The sequence below is a fragment of the Bos indicus genome, chromosome 1 (genome assembly GCF_029378745.1).
Source record: "Bos indicus isolate NIAB-ARS_2022 breed Sahiwal x Tharparkar chromosome 1, NIAB-ARS_B.indTharparkar_mat_pri_1.0, whole genome shotgun sequence".
Taxonomy (NCBI): domain Eukaryota; kingdom Metazoa; phylum Chordata; class Mammalia; order Artiodactyla; family Bovidae; genus Bos; species Bos indicus.
The window spans coordinates 118,738,579-118,752,291 of NC_091760.1; the positions used below are offsets into that span (position 1 = coordinate 118,738,579).

General features: G+C 40.8%; 1 protein-coding gene across 1 annotated transcript in view; it reads left to right on the top strand.

Moving 5' to 3' along the window:
• The first annotated feature begins 1,863 nt into the window (after positions 1-1,863).
• The window catches only part of ANKUB1 (ankyrin repeat and ubiquitin domain containing 1), a 32,705-nt gene continuing 20,855 nt past the window's right edge, over positions 1,864-13,713 (top strand). The window contains exons 1-3 of the mRNA XM_019960939.2: positions 1,864-3,436; positions 4,739-4,882; positions 13,168-13,384. Coding sequence (XP_019816498.2) covers positions 3,347-3,436; positions 4,739-4,882; positions 13,168-13,384 — 451 coding nt within the window. The 5' untranslated portion in view covers positions 1,864-3,346. The remainder of the gene's footprint in view (positions 3,437-4,738; positions 4,883-13,167; positions 13,385-13,713) is intronic.

The window sequence follows — 13,713 nt, forward strand, 5'->3', positions numbered from 1 at the left end:
GTCAGGAGCAGCTGAAGCTCACCCTGCTGATAGCCACTTTGGGAGTTCCATTCTACCAGGAGGGCCCTGGTGCTGGCAAGTGCCAATTTGGAATCCTTTCTCTAGCTTACCCAAACTGGGACCCAGCCACAGCCACCGGTACAGTAAACACCGTACATACTAGAATGCCTCAGGCCAGGCAACTGGCTGAGCAGGAACACAGCTCCACCCACCAGCAGGGAGGCTGCCTAAAGGAACTCTTGAGTCCACAGTCTCCCTAGGACACAGCCTGGTCCATCAGAGGGCTCAGGACTCAAACCCACACACAAGTGTAACGACACTAAGCCCAGGTTCCCTGCAGCCAGCAACCACAGGACTCTATTCCACCACCAAAGGACCAGCCTCACACACCAGTGGGCATGAGCCCCAGAAACCCCTGGGCCCCAGCTCTGCCCACCAGCAGGACAGCACCAGTTCCAAGACACTTTGGATCCCTCAACTAGCTGCCCTGGAATCTAGCCCAATCATCTGTAGGCCAGCACCTGCTTTAGAACACCCCAGAAGATGCAGCCAGCCATGTCAGGAAATGAGCCCACCCACCAGCAGGCTAACACTAGATCTGCCCCACAATCACTTACTTCAGAACCAGTTTTCACTCACCAGTGGGTCAGCACTGGCCCTGGGGCCTCCTGGGGCTCTTCAGCCAGCACCTCAGGACCCAGCTCACCAACCAGTAGCTGGCAGCTCCACACAAGTCAGGGCCTGGCAACCAACTAGACCAGAGGCCAATCATGCCTACCAGAGCTAAGCATTTACTTCAAAGGCCAAGTCCACAAAACTAGAAGACAAAACTATAGATGGGTAAGAAAGTAAGCAGCTCAGGAAATTATAAAGTACTTGGTTGTGATTTCTTAACGCATATGAGCTTCTTTCTGTTTCCCTGGTGGCTCAGCTGTAAAGAATCCACCTGCAATGCAGGAGGTGCTGGAGAAGCAGGTTCGATTCCTGGGATGGGAAGATCCCCTGGGGAAAGGCATGACAACCCACTCCAGTGTTCTTGCTTGGAGAATCCCGTGGACAGAGAAGCCTGGTGGGCTACAGTCCACAGGGTGGCAAAGAGTTGGACACGACTGAAGTGACTTAGCAGGCACACAGGACCTTTAAGATTCTCTGCCCTAAGTTGGTCTCTGGAAGCAGAGCCTGAGACAGGGGTTGGGATGTGTGCCAGTTACTGAGGGAGCACTCTTCAAGAAAACCTGGGACGTCTCTGGTGGCGCAGTGTATAATAATCCGCCTGCCAATGCAGGGGACATGGGTTCAATCCCTGATCCAAGAAGATTCCTCATGCCGTGAAGCAACGAAGCTGGTGAGCCACAACTACTGAGCCTATGTGCTCCAAATACTGAAGCCTGTGGGCCTAGAACTTGAGCTTCACAACGAGAAGCCTGCGCAATGCAATGGGCACCACAACAAAGAGTAGCCTCCACTTGCAGCAACTAGAGAAAAGTGAAAGTGTTAGTCACTTAGTCTGCTCTGACGATTTGTGACCCCACAGACTATAGCCCTCCAGGCCTATATATCCATGGAATTCTCCAGGCAAGAATACTGAAGTGGGTTGCCATTCCCTTCTCTGGGGGATCTTCCCAACTCAGGGAGTGAACCTGGGTCTCCTGCATTGTAGGCAGATTCTTTACTGTCTAGACCACCAGGGAAGTGCAATTAGAGAAAACTCCATGCAAAGCAACAAAGACTCAGAGAAGCCAAAGATAAATAAATAAATAAAAAGAAAAGAAAACCTTAGAAAGGAAGAGAATTATGCAGGATTGGGAAAAAACAAAGAGCAAAGGAAAAATGTAATCTCAGTTAAAGTCCAGCTATGGCCGGTTCCGCAGGGATTCTTTGCAGAATTTTCACCCCTTGATGTAAGACAGTGGGCTACAAAATGACTTCTGAGGTCAATTATTGAAGGGAGTGCTTAGCTTTCCTGGCAAGACAGCTCCCATCAACTGTGGGCAATTCTTTGGAAAACATGGTGTAGCTATAAGCCTTTAGCAGTCAACAGTAACTGCAGCTGGAGGGGGTGAGGGAGGGTAAGCAAGACACCAAAACAGTGTTAAAACTACTTCCTGTCTTATTCTTTCAATCAAAATGTTGAAAGCATAAGAAGGTATCATCACATTGCAACACTTGAAACATATGAGGCAAAATAATCAGTTTGGGGATGAAATCCTTTACCATTTTATGTTTTCCATTTTCTCAAGTTTCTTATAATTGGAACTCAGACTGGGAATCAGAATAGAATTAATCAAGAGTTAAATTTACTGAGCACCTATCATGTGACTGACATTATGCTAAGTGCCGTTAAGAATAAAAAGAAATGTAAGATAGGGATTCTGTCCCAGATTGGGAGGAATTTCAGGAAGAAAACAGGATTTATGTATATGAAAAAATGATCAGACATAATAACATTAAACAAGGTGTATAATACTGTGGATTTCAAAGGAGAGTCAGAATTAAGCTCCAGTAAAATGCTTACTCTATAAACTTGAGTAATAGTGCTTAATATGTTTGCTCATTTTTTTGAGAGGGGTTTGAAATATTTTCCACCAACACTAAGGGAAGTTGAAGGAGATAACAATGGTAAATTGTTCTAAATAACATAAGGGCAAGGACTAAAAGAAATACCAACTGTGTTGTGTTGTTATTGGGCAGATCCTATTATGCAGAGAAGGGGAAACCACAGAGTCATTTGCCTACACATTCATCTCCCTGGTGCAAGTGGGTATTGTTCTGTACCCCGTGGCAGGATTAGAAATACCGCCGGGGAGCAAGTACACAAAGTTGTTATGGAAACCAGAATGCTTCAGCTCAGAGTTATTTACAGAGAACTTCCAGGATGGTCACATTCAAGAAAATCAACTCTGTTTTGCTTTACTCTGTGTCAAGGCATCCCAATCAAATACCTCTTTCAAAGGGTCATTTGGTCAGTTGTACTTGGGCAACTGTGGATTCAAGGGTCAGTGGATGGTGGTCACATCACAAATTATAATTCACATGTGGCATTTTTGTGTTACATGCTTGACACCTGTTCACACTTGCCTCAACCATTGTCAAGCATGCTGGTTTCCCTAATAGAGGAACAGGTGGCTGTTGACTAATGCCATCTGCAGAGATTCATTTCCTCCACCGGAGCTGCTGCGAGTGTCACCCGAGACTGCGGCACTGCACGACTGCTCTCTCCACGTTCTCTCAGCTCGCCTTTGAGGCTGGACAGTAACAGTGGCCCCGGCCATCATTTTTAATTGTGAATTGAGATTCTCCCAGCTATACAATAGAATTTTGGGGAAAAGCTTCTTCTTTTGAGAAAATGAGAATTTTCATAGCCTTTGAGGGATCTTTTGAACCGTTTGATGTTTCAACAGACAAAACTGTGGAGGCTGTCAAGCTGATGATAAAGGTACGTATTTTGTCCCTGAGCCACTAAGATGTGTATTAATTTTAACTACGCAGTGAAGTTTAAACTGTATGTGGGGTAAAGATATTATTGGGTACATTTTCAGCAAACAGGGAAGTAAAACTACTTGAAAATATCATTGTTTGCTTACATAATCATTTGTTAGATAATGTTAACTGTAAATATGCTAGACAGGAAAATTCTCAGGGGGGGAAAAAGTTTAACTTCTCTTTATAAGATTCATAAGTTTGTGCATTGGCCAGATAGTAGTACTGCAATTCTTCATAAAAGGAGAAAAACAAAACACTACCTCTAGGCTAGGTAAGTAGAACATGCCAGTTATCAGACAATGGCTTGTGTGTAGAGCAAGCAACTATAAAGAACCAAAGGACTTGGGATGCAGAGGGGACTTTGGGGCTACAGTCTCACTTTGCATCCAGGAATAACTGCAGTTCAGAGAGGTTGACCATTTAACCTAGGATCACGGAGCCAGAATAAGAAATAATTTGGGTGCAGTACTTTTCTTAAAAGTTTCTTATAAATACTCACTCTAAAGTGGGAAATTAAGACAAATATTTAGGAACTGACCATCAAATGGTATTTAACTGGAGATGATTTATTCCCACTTGCTGAGGAGCATTTATTGAATCATAGTTATATGATATTTAGTAATTACTATGAGCTCTAAAATCTAGATCTTCTAACATAGAGGCTCTTAACCTTTATGTGTCATGGATCCCTTAGGCAGTCTGGTGAAGCCTATGGACTCCTTTTTAAATGCATAAAATAAAATGCATATCCACAAAAAGGAAACCGGTTATATTGAAATACAATTTTCAAAAATTAGAAAACAAATTGGTGACATGTGGGTTTCCTTATTAACACAGCAAGTGTTTGAAGTGTGTCTCATAACTATTATACTTTCAAAGGAGATCAGTATAAGTATTTTGAGATATCTGCAGCAACTATAATGGGATATGAAGCTATCTGTGATTTCTATTGGTGACAAAGTCACAGGAACAGGCAATTATGGCTACTTTAGTTTGTTGTCTATATACATAAGGAAAATTCCAATTTTATTTGGAGTTAATAAAACCCAAATACAGTTTTTCCCATCTAAATTCTATCCATAAACTTTTGGGAATATCTAAAGACTCTAAGTTAAGAACCCCTGTCTAAGACTTCTTCCTTCTCTCCTAAACAATTTTATAATACTCAGTGGAAAATGTAAAAGAAAAGAGATTACATGGCTGGTCTAGTAATGTAGAGATGTGCTGTTTTCATAATATGCTATTGATTTTAAAGGATTATTTCCACATTCCTCTCTCTGAAGATGAACAAGGCAGGAGGTATCTGGAGCTGACGTATGCTGGAGCAGCTCTAAAGGACAGCTGGAGTCTTGTTGATGTTGGAATATCTTTTTGTTCAACTCTCAAATGCTTTGTTAAGGTATGATGGATGAACAGAGTAACATTTGTCCAAGATGTCTACCTCATTTTGAATAAACTTACGGACTTCCCTCGTGGCTCAGATGGTAAAGCGTCTGCCTACGATGCAGGAGACCTGGGTTCGATTCCTGGGTGGAGAAGATCCCTTGATCCCCTGGAGAAGGAAATGACAACCCACTCCAGTACTCCTGCCTGGAAAATCCCATGGACAGAGGAGCCTGGTGGGCTACAGTCCATGGGGTCGCAAAGAGTTGGACATGACTGAGTGATTTCCCTTTCTTATGGATAATACAACCAAAGTGATTTCATAACTTAGGAAGAGGTTTTCTCTTCTTGCTTTGCCCTCTCTTCCACTTGTAAAACTAGTCTTAGGCAAAAATCCATGCAGTAAGGCAAACAAGGCATGGAGACTGGATAGAGTTCCCTCATTGACCCCTTTTTTCCTTTCCCTCCTCTTTCCCCATAAGTTGCCTGCCCCAAAATAGTCATCACAGAGCAACCCCTAAACCAATATGGAAGCAAGACCGAGGAGCAGATCTAGAATACTGATGTGAGAGAAAGAAGGTTAAGTCACTTCTTTGGGCTTACAATGGATTATGGGAATGAGGAAAGGGAAGAAATTCTCCGTAACAATAAAAATGAAGGGGCAGTTTCTACACTCAAATTCATCAGCACAGCCATTCATGAATTAGCTGTACGTACAAACGGAGACAGCATTTTCCATTTATACTGTCCATAATCAGTGGTGCTTAATTTGGGATCCATGGCTGGGCTTTAAGAACAAAATCCTAAAATGGCAAAATATGCAAAACTATGTACCTGGAAACTTTTAGGGCAAAGGATCCTTAACTTTTAACAATTTCTCAAAGAGACAAGCAATATAAGAGTTGCTCTCTAAGATAGAAATAGTATTCAGTACTAGTTCTCTACTCCATATGAAAACACCAACCTCAAGGAACATAGTAAGGTACATATTCTTGGCTAAACAGGGCACTAATTTTCTCATATTTAGCATTTAGAAAATGTTAATGGTAGCTAAAGCTAACTCTTTGGTTTCATGTATTTTACTGATAGACTAACTGGGAAGTCTATTTTTAAAAGGAATATTCTAAAATATCTACTATTATGTAGTAAAGATAAGTCACAGAAAAATAAACATTGTTTGATCCCCATTTAGGTAAATAAAAAGACCATATTTTTATATGTGTTTGTAATATCTTATAAGCATTTGTTCATATATCTTTAAAGTTTATTTTTCATTGCCACAACATTTGTTTATAATATTATATAATTTTAATGCATACAATATTATATTTCTACTTTTGTAAACTCTATAACATGCTTGTCACTAGAAATTTAGTTTCCATTCATCTCTGTACCACTGATCCCCTTTACCCATGTCACACCCCTTTACCTCCACTTCTTCCTGTCTGCTAACCACTACTCTGTTCACTGTATCTATGTCTTTGGTTTGATTTGTTCATTTTTTTGGTGTCGCTAGTTTGCTTTTTGTATTCCACATGGACAAATATCATATGATATTTGTCTTTCTCCATCTGTCTGATTTTACTTAGCATAAAATCCTCTGGGTCCATCATGTTGTTGTAAATGGCAAGATTTAATAATTTTATGGCCAAGTAGTTCCATTGTACACACACACACACACACACACACACACACATAAATATATATACATACATATATATATACACATACATATATATATATATATATATACACATATATACACACACACAACACCACATCTTCTTTATCCATTCTTTTGTTGATGGGCAGTTAGGCTTGTTTCCATATCTTGGCTATGGTAAATGATGCTGCAATGAACACGGGCAGGGGTACCTATATGTTTTTGAATTACTGTTTTGCTGTGCAGAGGCTTTTTAGTTCGATAGTTTGATGTAGTACTGTTTTCTTTTTGTTTCTCTTGCCTGAGGAGACATACCTAGAAAGATATTACTAAGACTAATGTCAAAGAGCATACTGCCTATGTTCTCTTCTATTCCATTTTATGGTTTCAGGTCCTACATTTAAGTCTTTTAATCTATTTTGAGTTGACTTTTGTGCATGGTAGGAGATATTGATCTAGTTTCTTTCTTTTTTCTTTCTTCTTTTTTTGCATGTGGTTTTCCAGTTTTCTCAACATTTATTGAAGAGACCATCCTTTCTCCATTTTATATTCTTTACTCCTTTCGTGTAAATTAATTGTCCATATATGTGTGGGTTTATTTTGGAGCTCTCGATTCTATTCCATGAATCTATTTTTGTCAATACCATGCCATTTTTATTAATATAGCTTTGTAGTATAGTTTGAAACCAGAATGTGTGATATCTTCAACTTTTTTGTTCTTTTTGTCTCCAAACTGCTTTGGCTATTCAGTATCTTCTGTAGTTCCATATAAGTTTTAGGATTTTTTTGTTGTTGTTGTTCCAGTTCTATGAGAAATGTCCTTGGGACCTCGATGGAGATTGCATTGACTCTGTAGACTGTTTTAGTTATTATGAACATTTTAATAATGTTGACTTTTTTTCTAAATACTTAAGTGTGTATTATGAAGCAAGAACAACATTCTCTTACAAAACTATGGTAATACTCAAGCCAGGATTTTCAACATTGCTGAGATATAATTATCTAACATAAGAATTGGCAAAGTTTTGTTTTTTTTTTCTTTGCAGAAGGTTAGATAGTAAATATTTTAGGATTTGTAGGCCATATACTCTCTGTCACAACCAGTCAACTTTAAAAAAAACTTTATTGGCGTACAGTTGATTTACAATGTTGTGTTAGTTTCAGGTGTCTGATCATACTGATTCTTAGAATTAATGGATTATCTTTCTATTTCTTTGTGTTGTCTTCAGTTTCATTCAACAGTTTTAGAGCTTTCAGTGTACAAGTCTTTCACCTCCTTGGTTAAATTTGTTCCTAGGTATTTTACCCTTTTCATTGTGATTATAAATGGGATTGCTTTCTTAATTTCTCTTTCTGCTAATTCATTGTTAGCATTTAGAAATGCTAACAGATTTTTTGTCTTTTATTTGTTCTTTTTTTTTCCCTTTGGATGGTAATTGTTCTGCTGGTTTCTGCCATACAACATGAATCAGCCATAAGTATATATATATCTCCTCCCTCTTAAAGGGCAAGGAGAGGGTGGGATGAATTGAGAGAGTAGCATTTTAATATTTACTTACTTATTTGGCATTACACAGAGACATTACTTTGCCAACAAAGGTCTGTCTAGTTAAGGCTATGGTTTTTCCAGTGGTCAGGTATGGATGTGAGAGTTGGACTGTGAAGAAAGCTGAATGCCGAACAATTGATGCTTGTGAACTGTGGTGTTGGAGAAGACTCTTGAGAGTCCCTTGGACTGCAAGGACATCCAACCAGTCCATTCTAAAGGAGATCAGTCCTGGGTGTTCATTGGAAGGACTGATGTTGAAGCTGAAACTCCAATACTTTGGCCACCTGATGTGAAGAGCTGACTCATTTGAAAAGACTCTGATGCTGGGAAAGATTGGGGGCAGGAGGGGAAGGGGATGACAGAGGATGAGATGGTTGGATTGCATCACTGACTCAATGGACATGAGTTTGAGTAAACTCCGGGAATTGGTGATGAATAGGGAGGCCTGGCATGCTGCAGTCCATGTGGTTGCAAAGAGTCAGACACGACTGAGCGGCTGAACTGAACTGACTTATTTGGATGCATTGGGTCTTTAGTTGTGGCACAGCGGATCTTCACTGTGGCGTTTGGGTTCTCTTATTGTGGCACGTGAGCTTAGGTGCCTCAGGGCATGTGGGATCTTAGTTCCCCAACTAGGGATCGAACTTGCATCCCCTGAATTGCAAAGTGGATTCTCAACCACTGGACCATCAAGGAAGTCCCTAGATCTTTGAAAGTTGATTTTGTACTCTGTAACTTTGTTTATTATTTCTAATAGCTTTTTTTGTAGAGTTGATTTTTGAAAGTTGATTTTGTACTCTGTAACTTTGTTTATTATTTCTAATAGCTTTTTTTGTAGAGTCTTCAGGCTTTTCTCTATACAAAATCAAGTCATCCATAAATTGTGACAGCTTTACATCTTCCTTTCCAATTTGAATGCCTTTCATCTCTCTCTCTCTCTCTCTTTTTTTTTTTTTTGCTTAATTGCTCTGACTAGAGCTTCCAATACGTTGCATAAGAGTGGCAAGAGCGGGCATCCTTTTCTTGTTTCTTATTTTAGAGGTATTGTTTTTATGTTTTTGAAAGATACCTAATCATCAGAAAAGGAAATAAAAACAATTTCTTCTGCTTTTCTCCCTCTAATATTCAGAAAATAGTAGTATAATACATTTAAGCAGATTAAATTCCATGTTATTTCTTAAATGTCTTTCAAGTGACTTAGCAGCAGCAGTATAAACTACAGGGAAGGCAATGGCACCCCACTGCAGTACTCTTGCCTGGAAAATCCCATGGATGGAGGAGCCTGGTGGGCTACAGTCCATGGGGTCGCTAAGAGTCAGACACGACTGAGCGACTTCACTTTCACTTTTCACTTTCATGCATTGGAGAAGGAAATGGCAACCCACTCCAGTGTTCTTGCCTGGAGAATCCCAGGGACGGGGAGCCTGGTGGGCTGCTGTCTATGGGGTCGCATAGAGTTGGACACAACTGAAGCAACTTAGCAGCAGCAGCCACAGTATCAACTAAGTATATATATACTATATAGTATAAACTTTTACTTAGCTAAGCACTGACTTTATTTTCCTTATTTAAAATTTTTATTTATTTTTGACCAGGTAGTACATTCACATGGTGCTCAATTCAAATGTTACAGAAGGATATACAATAAAAAGTCTCTCTCTTACCTTTGGCCCCCAGTTTCCCTCCCCAAAGCAACCAATGTTCATAATTTTACTTACAAAAATATTTCATATCTTCTGCCAATTAAGCATCATCCATCACAGTGATACAAGCTGCCTTTGCACTGAACTCTAAACCTTCCCTAAAGTTCTAAACTACTAATGACAAGAATCAAATGTAGAGGTACAAGACTCTTCCAGAGAGTCCAGGAAGAATAGGATTACAAGTCACAGGACTGGCCAACATGAAGGGTTTAGTTAAAAACCCAAGTTCCACAGATGCTTAATGATCTTTATTTTCTCCTTCTCTGGCAGAATTATATTTAGAGAATTTCCCCTGTGGCTTAGCGGTAAAGAATTAGCCTGCAATGTAGGTTTGATTCCTGGGTCAGGAAGATCCCCTAGAGGAGGGCATGGCAACCCACTCCAGTATTCTTGCCTGGAGAATCCCATGGACAGAGGAGCCTGGTGGGCTACAGTCCATACGGTTGCAAAGAGTAACTGAGCAACTGAGCGTGAACGCATGCATGAAATAGATCTATGTATTTTCTTTACTGAAAAGTAAGACACTTTGTATGTACCTCTTACCATGGTGCCCTGGTTTGCTTGTAAAGTGGAAAATCTAATTTTACATTTGTCAATAATGGTTTGTTTATGGAATTGCTTATTTAACAGCATCTGACTTTCTTGGGTATAACTACCAGTGTTTCAACGTTCAGAACATTCAGGGAGGGATATTATATAGATAAATGCCTTTTTTATAAATAGATAAGGTGAGTCATCAAGTTGCTGTTAATCAACGGTTACCTGCTCCTTCTCTGTAAAACCAATATGAAGAAGCATCACCAATTGGTATGCCTCAGTAGAACTTAAACTGTTGTTCAGTTGCTAGTTTAGTTAGTTCAGTTCAGTCGCTCAGTCGTGTCTGACTCTTTGCCACCCCATGAATCGCAGCACACCAGGCCTCCCTGTCCATCACCAACTCCCAGAATTCACCCAAACTCAGGTGATGCCATCCAGCCATCTCATCCTCTGTCGTCCCCTTCTCCTCTTGCCCCCAATCCCTCCCAGCATCAGGGTCTTTTCCAATGAGTCAACTCTTCGAATGAGGTGGCCAAAGTATTGGAGTTTCAGCCTCAGCATCAGTCCTTCCAATAAAGTCATGTCCAGTTCTTTGTGACCCTATGGACTACAGCACACCTGGTTTCTGTATCCTTCTAAAATGGGTTAGTGAACTAAAATGGGTTAGTGAACTTAATATGGGTTTCCTACAAAAACAAAGCTATAAAATGGTAAAAATACAGAGTTAAAATAGTGCAATGAGAACTGTGTTCCAGATGTGTTATGAATTATTTATTCAGTACATATTTATGGACAGTCCACTCTGTACTGGGTACTAGTCTAGGCGCTGGTGACAACAATGAACAAAACTCAAGCGACAGTTTCCAAAATACCCAGGTTAGCATGAAGGAGGCAAATATTTATTCATATTCTGAAAAGTACCTTTTAAACTTATTTTTCTAACATCCAATAGCAGTTAGTTAGTTATTAAGGGTGATTTGGGGCTTTGCTGTTTTGTTGGTACATTCTGCATTTAATTCTAAATATAAATTAAAACCCAGATCAAGGGCTAACTTTAGGGAAATCAGAGTAATCATAAAAGAAATAAGAAATAACTATCACATAAAATAGAATTTTTCTCTCTTCCTCCCTATCTTTTTATTCAGATTTCATAGGAATTTCTTCCTGGCTATAAACGTCATATGGGTTAGGAGCCTTGATGGAGTTATAGGAAAACAGGAGCATGATGAAAGACAAAGGGTGACTCTATGTCCTTTCAGTGTTTACTGAGGGAGTTTATGAGGAGCTGTTGAGAAAAATGGTTCTAAGCACTTAAAATTCAGCGAGCAGCTCTGCCTGCAGATTAGCTCAGCAGAAGAGAGCTGAACTGCTCCTGGTGATCTGAGTCCCTGAAATGGACCTCAGATAAGAGCACCACAGCCTAAGTGATCATCAATAACACTACTCCTTAAAGGCTCTTTCAGAGATATCTGCATGTTGCTCACATTGTGGCAATGTGTTATCTGGGAGGTGCACAACGAATTTCAGGTATTACAAACCTGAAGCAGGGAGGGGTTCCTGCAGAAACCCAAGACAGTTCTGATAGGAAGAAGGGGGAGGGGAGCAGGAGTTGGGCAAGGGAGCAGTGACGTTGGGGCAGTCCCTTGAGGAACCTGGAGGCAGGTCAGCTTCCCAGTTTTGCTCAAGGCCCTGTGAAACCAGTTACTGGGACCCTGGGTGGCAGCTCCGTGAGCTGACACCTGCTGTGGCAGCATCACGCTAAAGAAAAACAAGATCTTCCTGAATCCACTAAAGAGAAAGTAAAGCCAGTTTCTTTTTTGTTGTGGTGGTTGTAAAACGAAAATTTTAGTAACCTTTCCTTCCCACCCTTTCCCCATTGGCCCCTATTGCTACATTTTTTTAGTTCTGGTCTGATTGATTTAACTGTCTTAACAGATTAATATTCTCCTAAACATTCCTTCTTAACTCTCAGATATCTGAGTTCCATCTTAGATTCCAAAACAAAAGGAGCAAAGGAAACTTTTGTCACTTTTATTTAGTGAAAAGTGAAAGTGAAGTTGTTTAGTCATATCGGACTGTTTTCGACCCCATGATATGTAGCCTGCCATGCTCCTCCATCCATGGGATTTTCCAGGCAAGAATACTGGAGTGGGTTGCCATTTCCTTCTCCAGGGGATCTTCCCGAGTACTTCCCTTTTTAAAGCAGTAAAAGTAAATACATGCAGTTATTTGGAAACAAACAAACAAAAAAAAGTCAAACCATACAGAAGAGGAAGAGCATAAAATGATAAGCAAAATTCTACTCCTACCCTGAGCTCAGTCCCACTCCCCAGAGACAACCTCCTAGAAAGAATTTAATTGGCTGAGGTTTAGAATCTACAGTATTTCCATATTAAAGTACATCATGATGGAGGAACTGTTATTAAACTAACACCTCCAGAAGCAGAGCATGGGATATATGATCACCACTCCTCTTGGTATCTGGGCCCATAGGTAAAAAGTAAGAAGGGACTCAAAGCCCTGCCAAGTCTCCTTCACTTTTCTCAAAGCCATGCTAAGTCGCTTCTTTGTGACCCCATGGACTAGGCTCCTCTATCCATGGGATTCTCCAGGCAAGAATACTGGAGTGAGTTGCTATATCCTACTCCAGCAGGGCTCACAAATATCTTCAGACAGAAGCGTGAGACTCAGGCCAGAAGTCAAGGCACCTCAATGGCTCTTGCTTGCAACCTTAGTACCCGTGCTGTAGGAGCTAGAGGCACTGACAGCAACACTCCAAGATGCTTGTCCCTCATCCCAACCCCCAGATAAGACGTATTCCTGAGTTCTCTCCTTTTCTCTTCCCTTAGGAGGAAGATAAGCCCACTCTCTGTGTGTTCAACGCTGTGACCCAAGAGACCATGGCCATCAGGGAGGACATTTCCCTTCTTGGTAAAAAAGTGTCTGATCTGAGAACACTGATAGCTCTGAGATGTGGCTTCCCCGTGAGTGTCTTCTGTCTTCGGACCCCAGAGGGACTGGAGATGTACGACTGCAACCTGCTCAGGGACTACCAGACAGAACTCGGTACCCCCCACGACGTGTGATAGCACCTACTGCTCAGCACTCGGGTTCTTTGATACCAGATGCACAACAGGAGCAGGGGTTGTTTCTAAACTAAAACCTCTATAGGTGCAGTGTGGATGTAAATTATCAAATTTATGTAAATTACCCCACTTCTTTGGGGGGGTATCCCTGGTGGTCCAGAGATAAAGAATCCACCTTCCAATGCAGGGACACGGGTTCCATTCCTGTGCAAGGAACTAAGAGCCCCACATGCTTTGGGGCAACTAAGTAAACCTGCTCACCACAACTAGAGAACCCTGAACGCCACACTGAAGACCCAGCACAGCGGA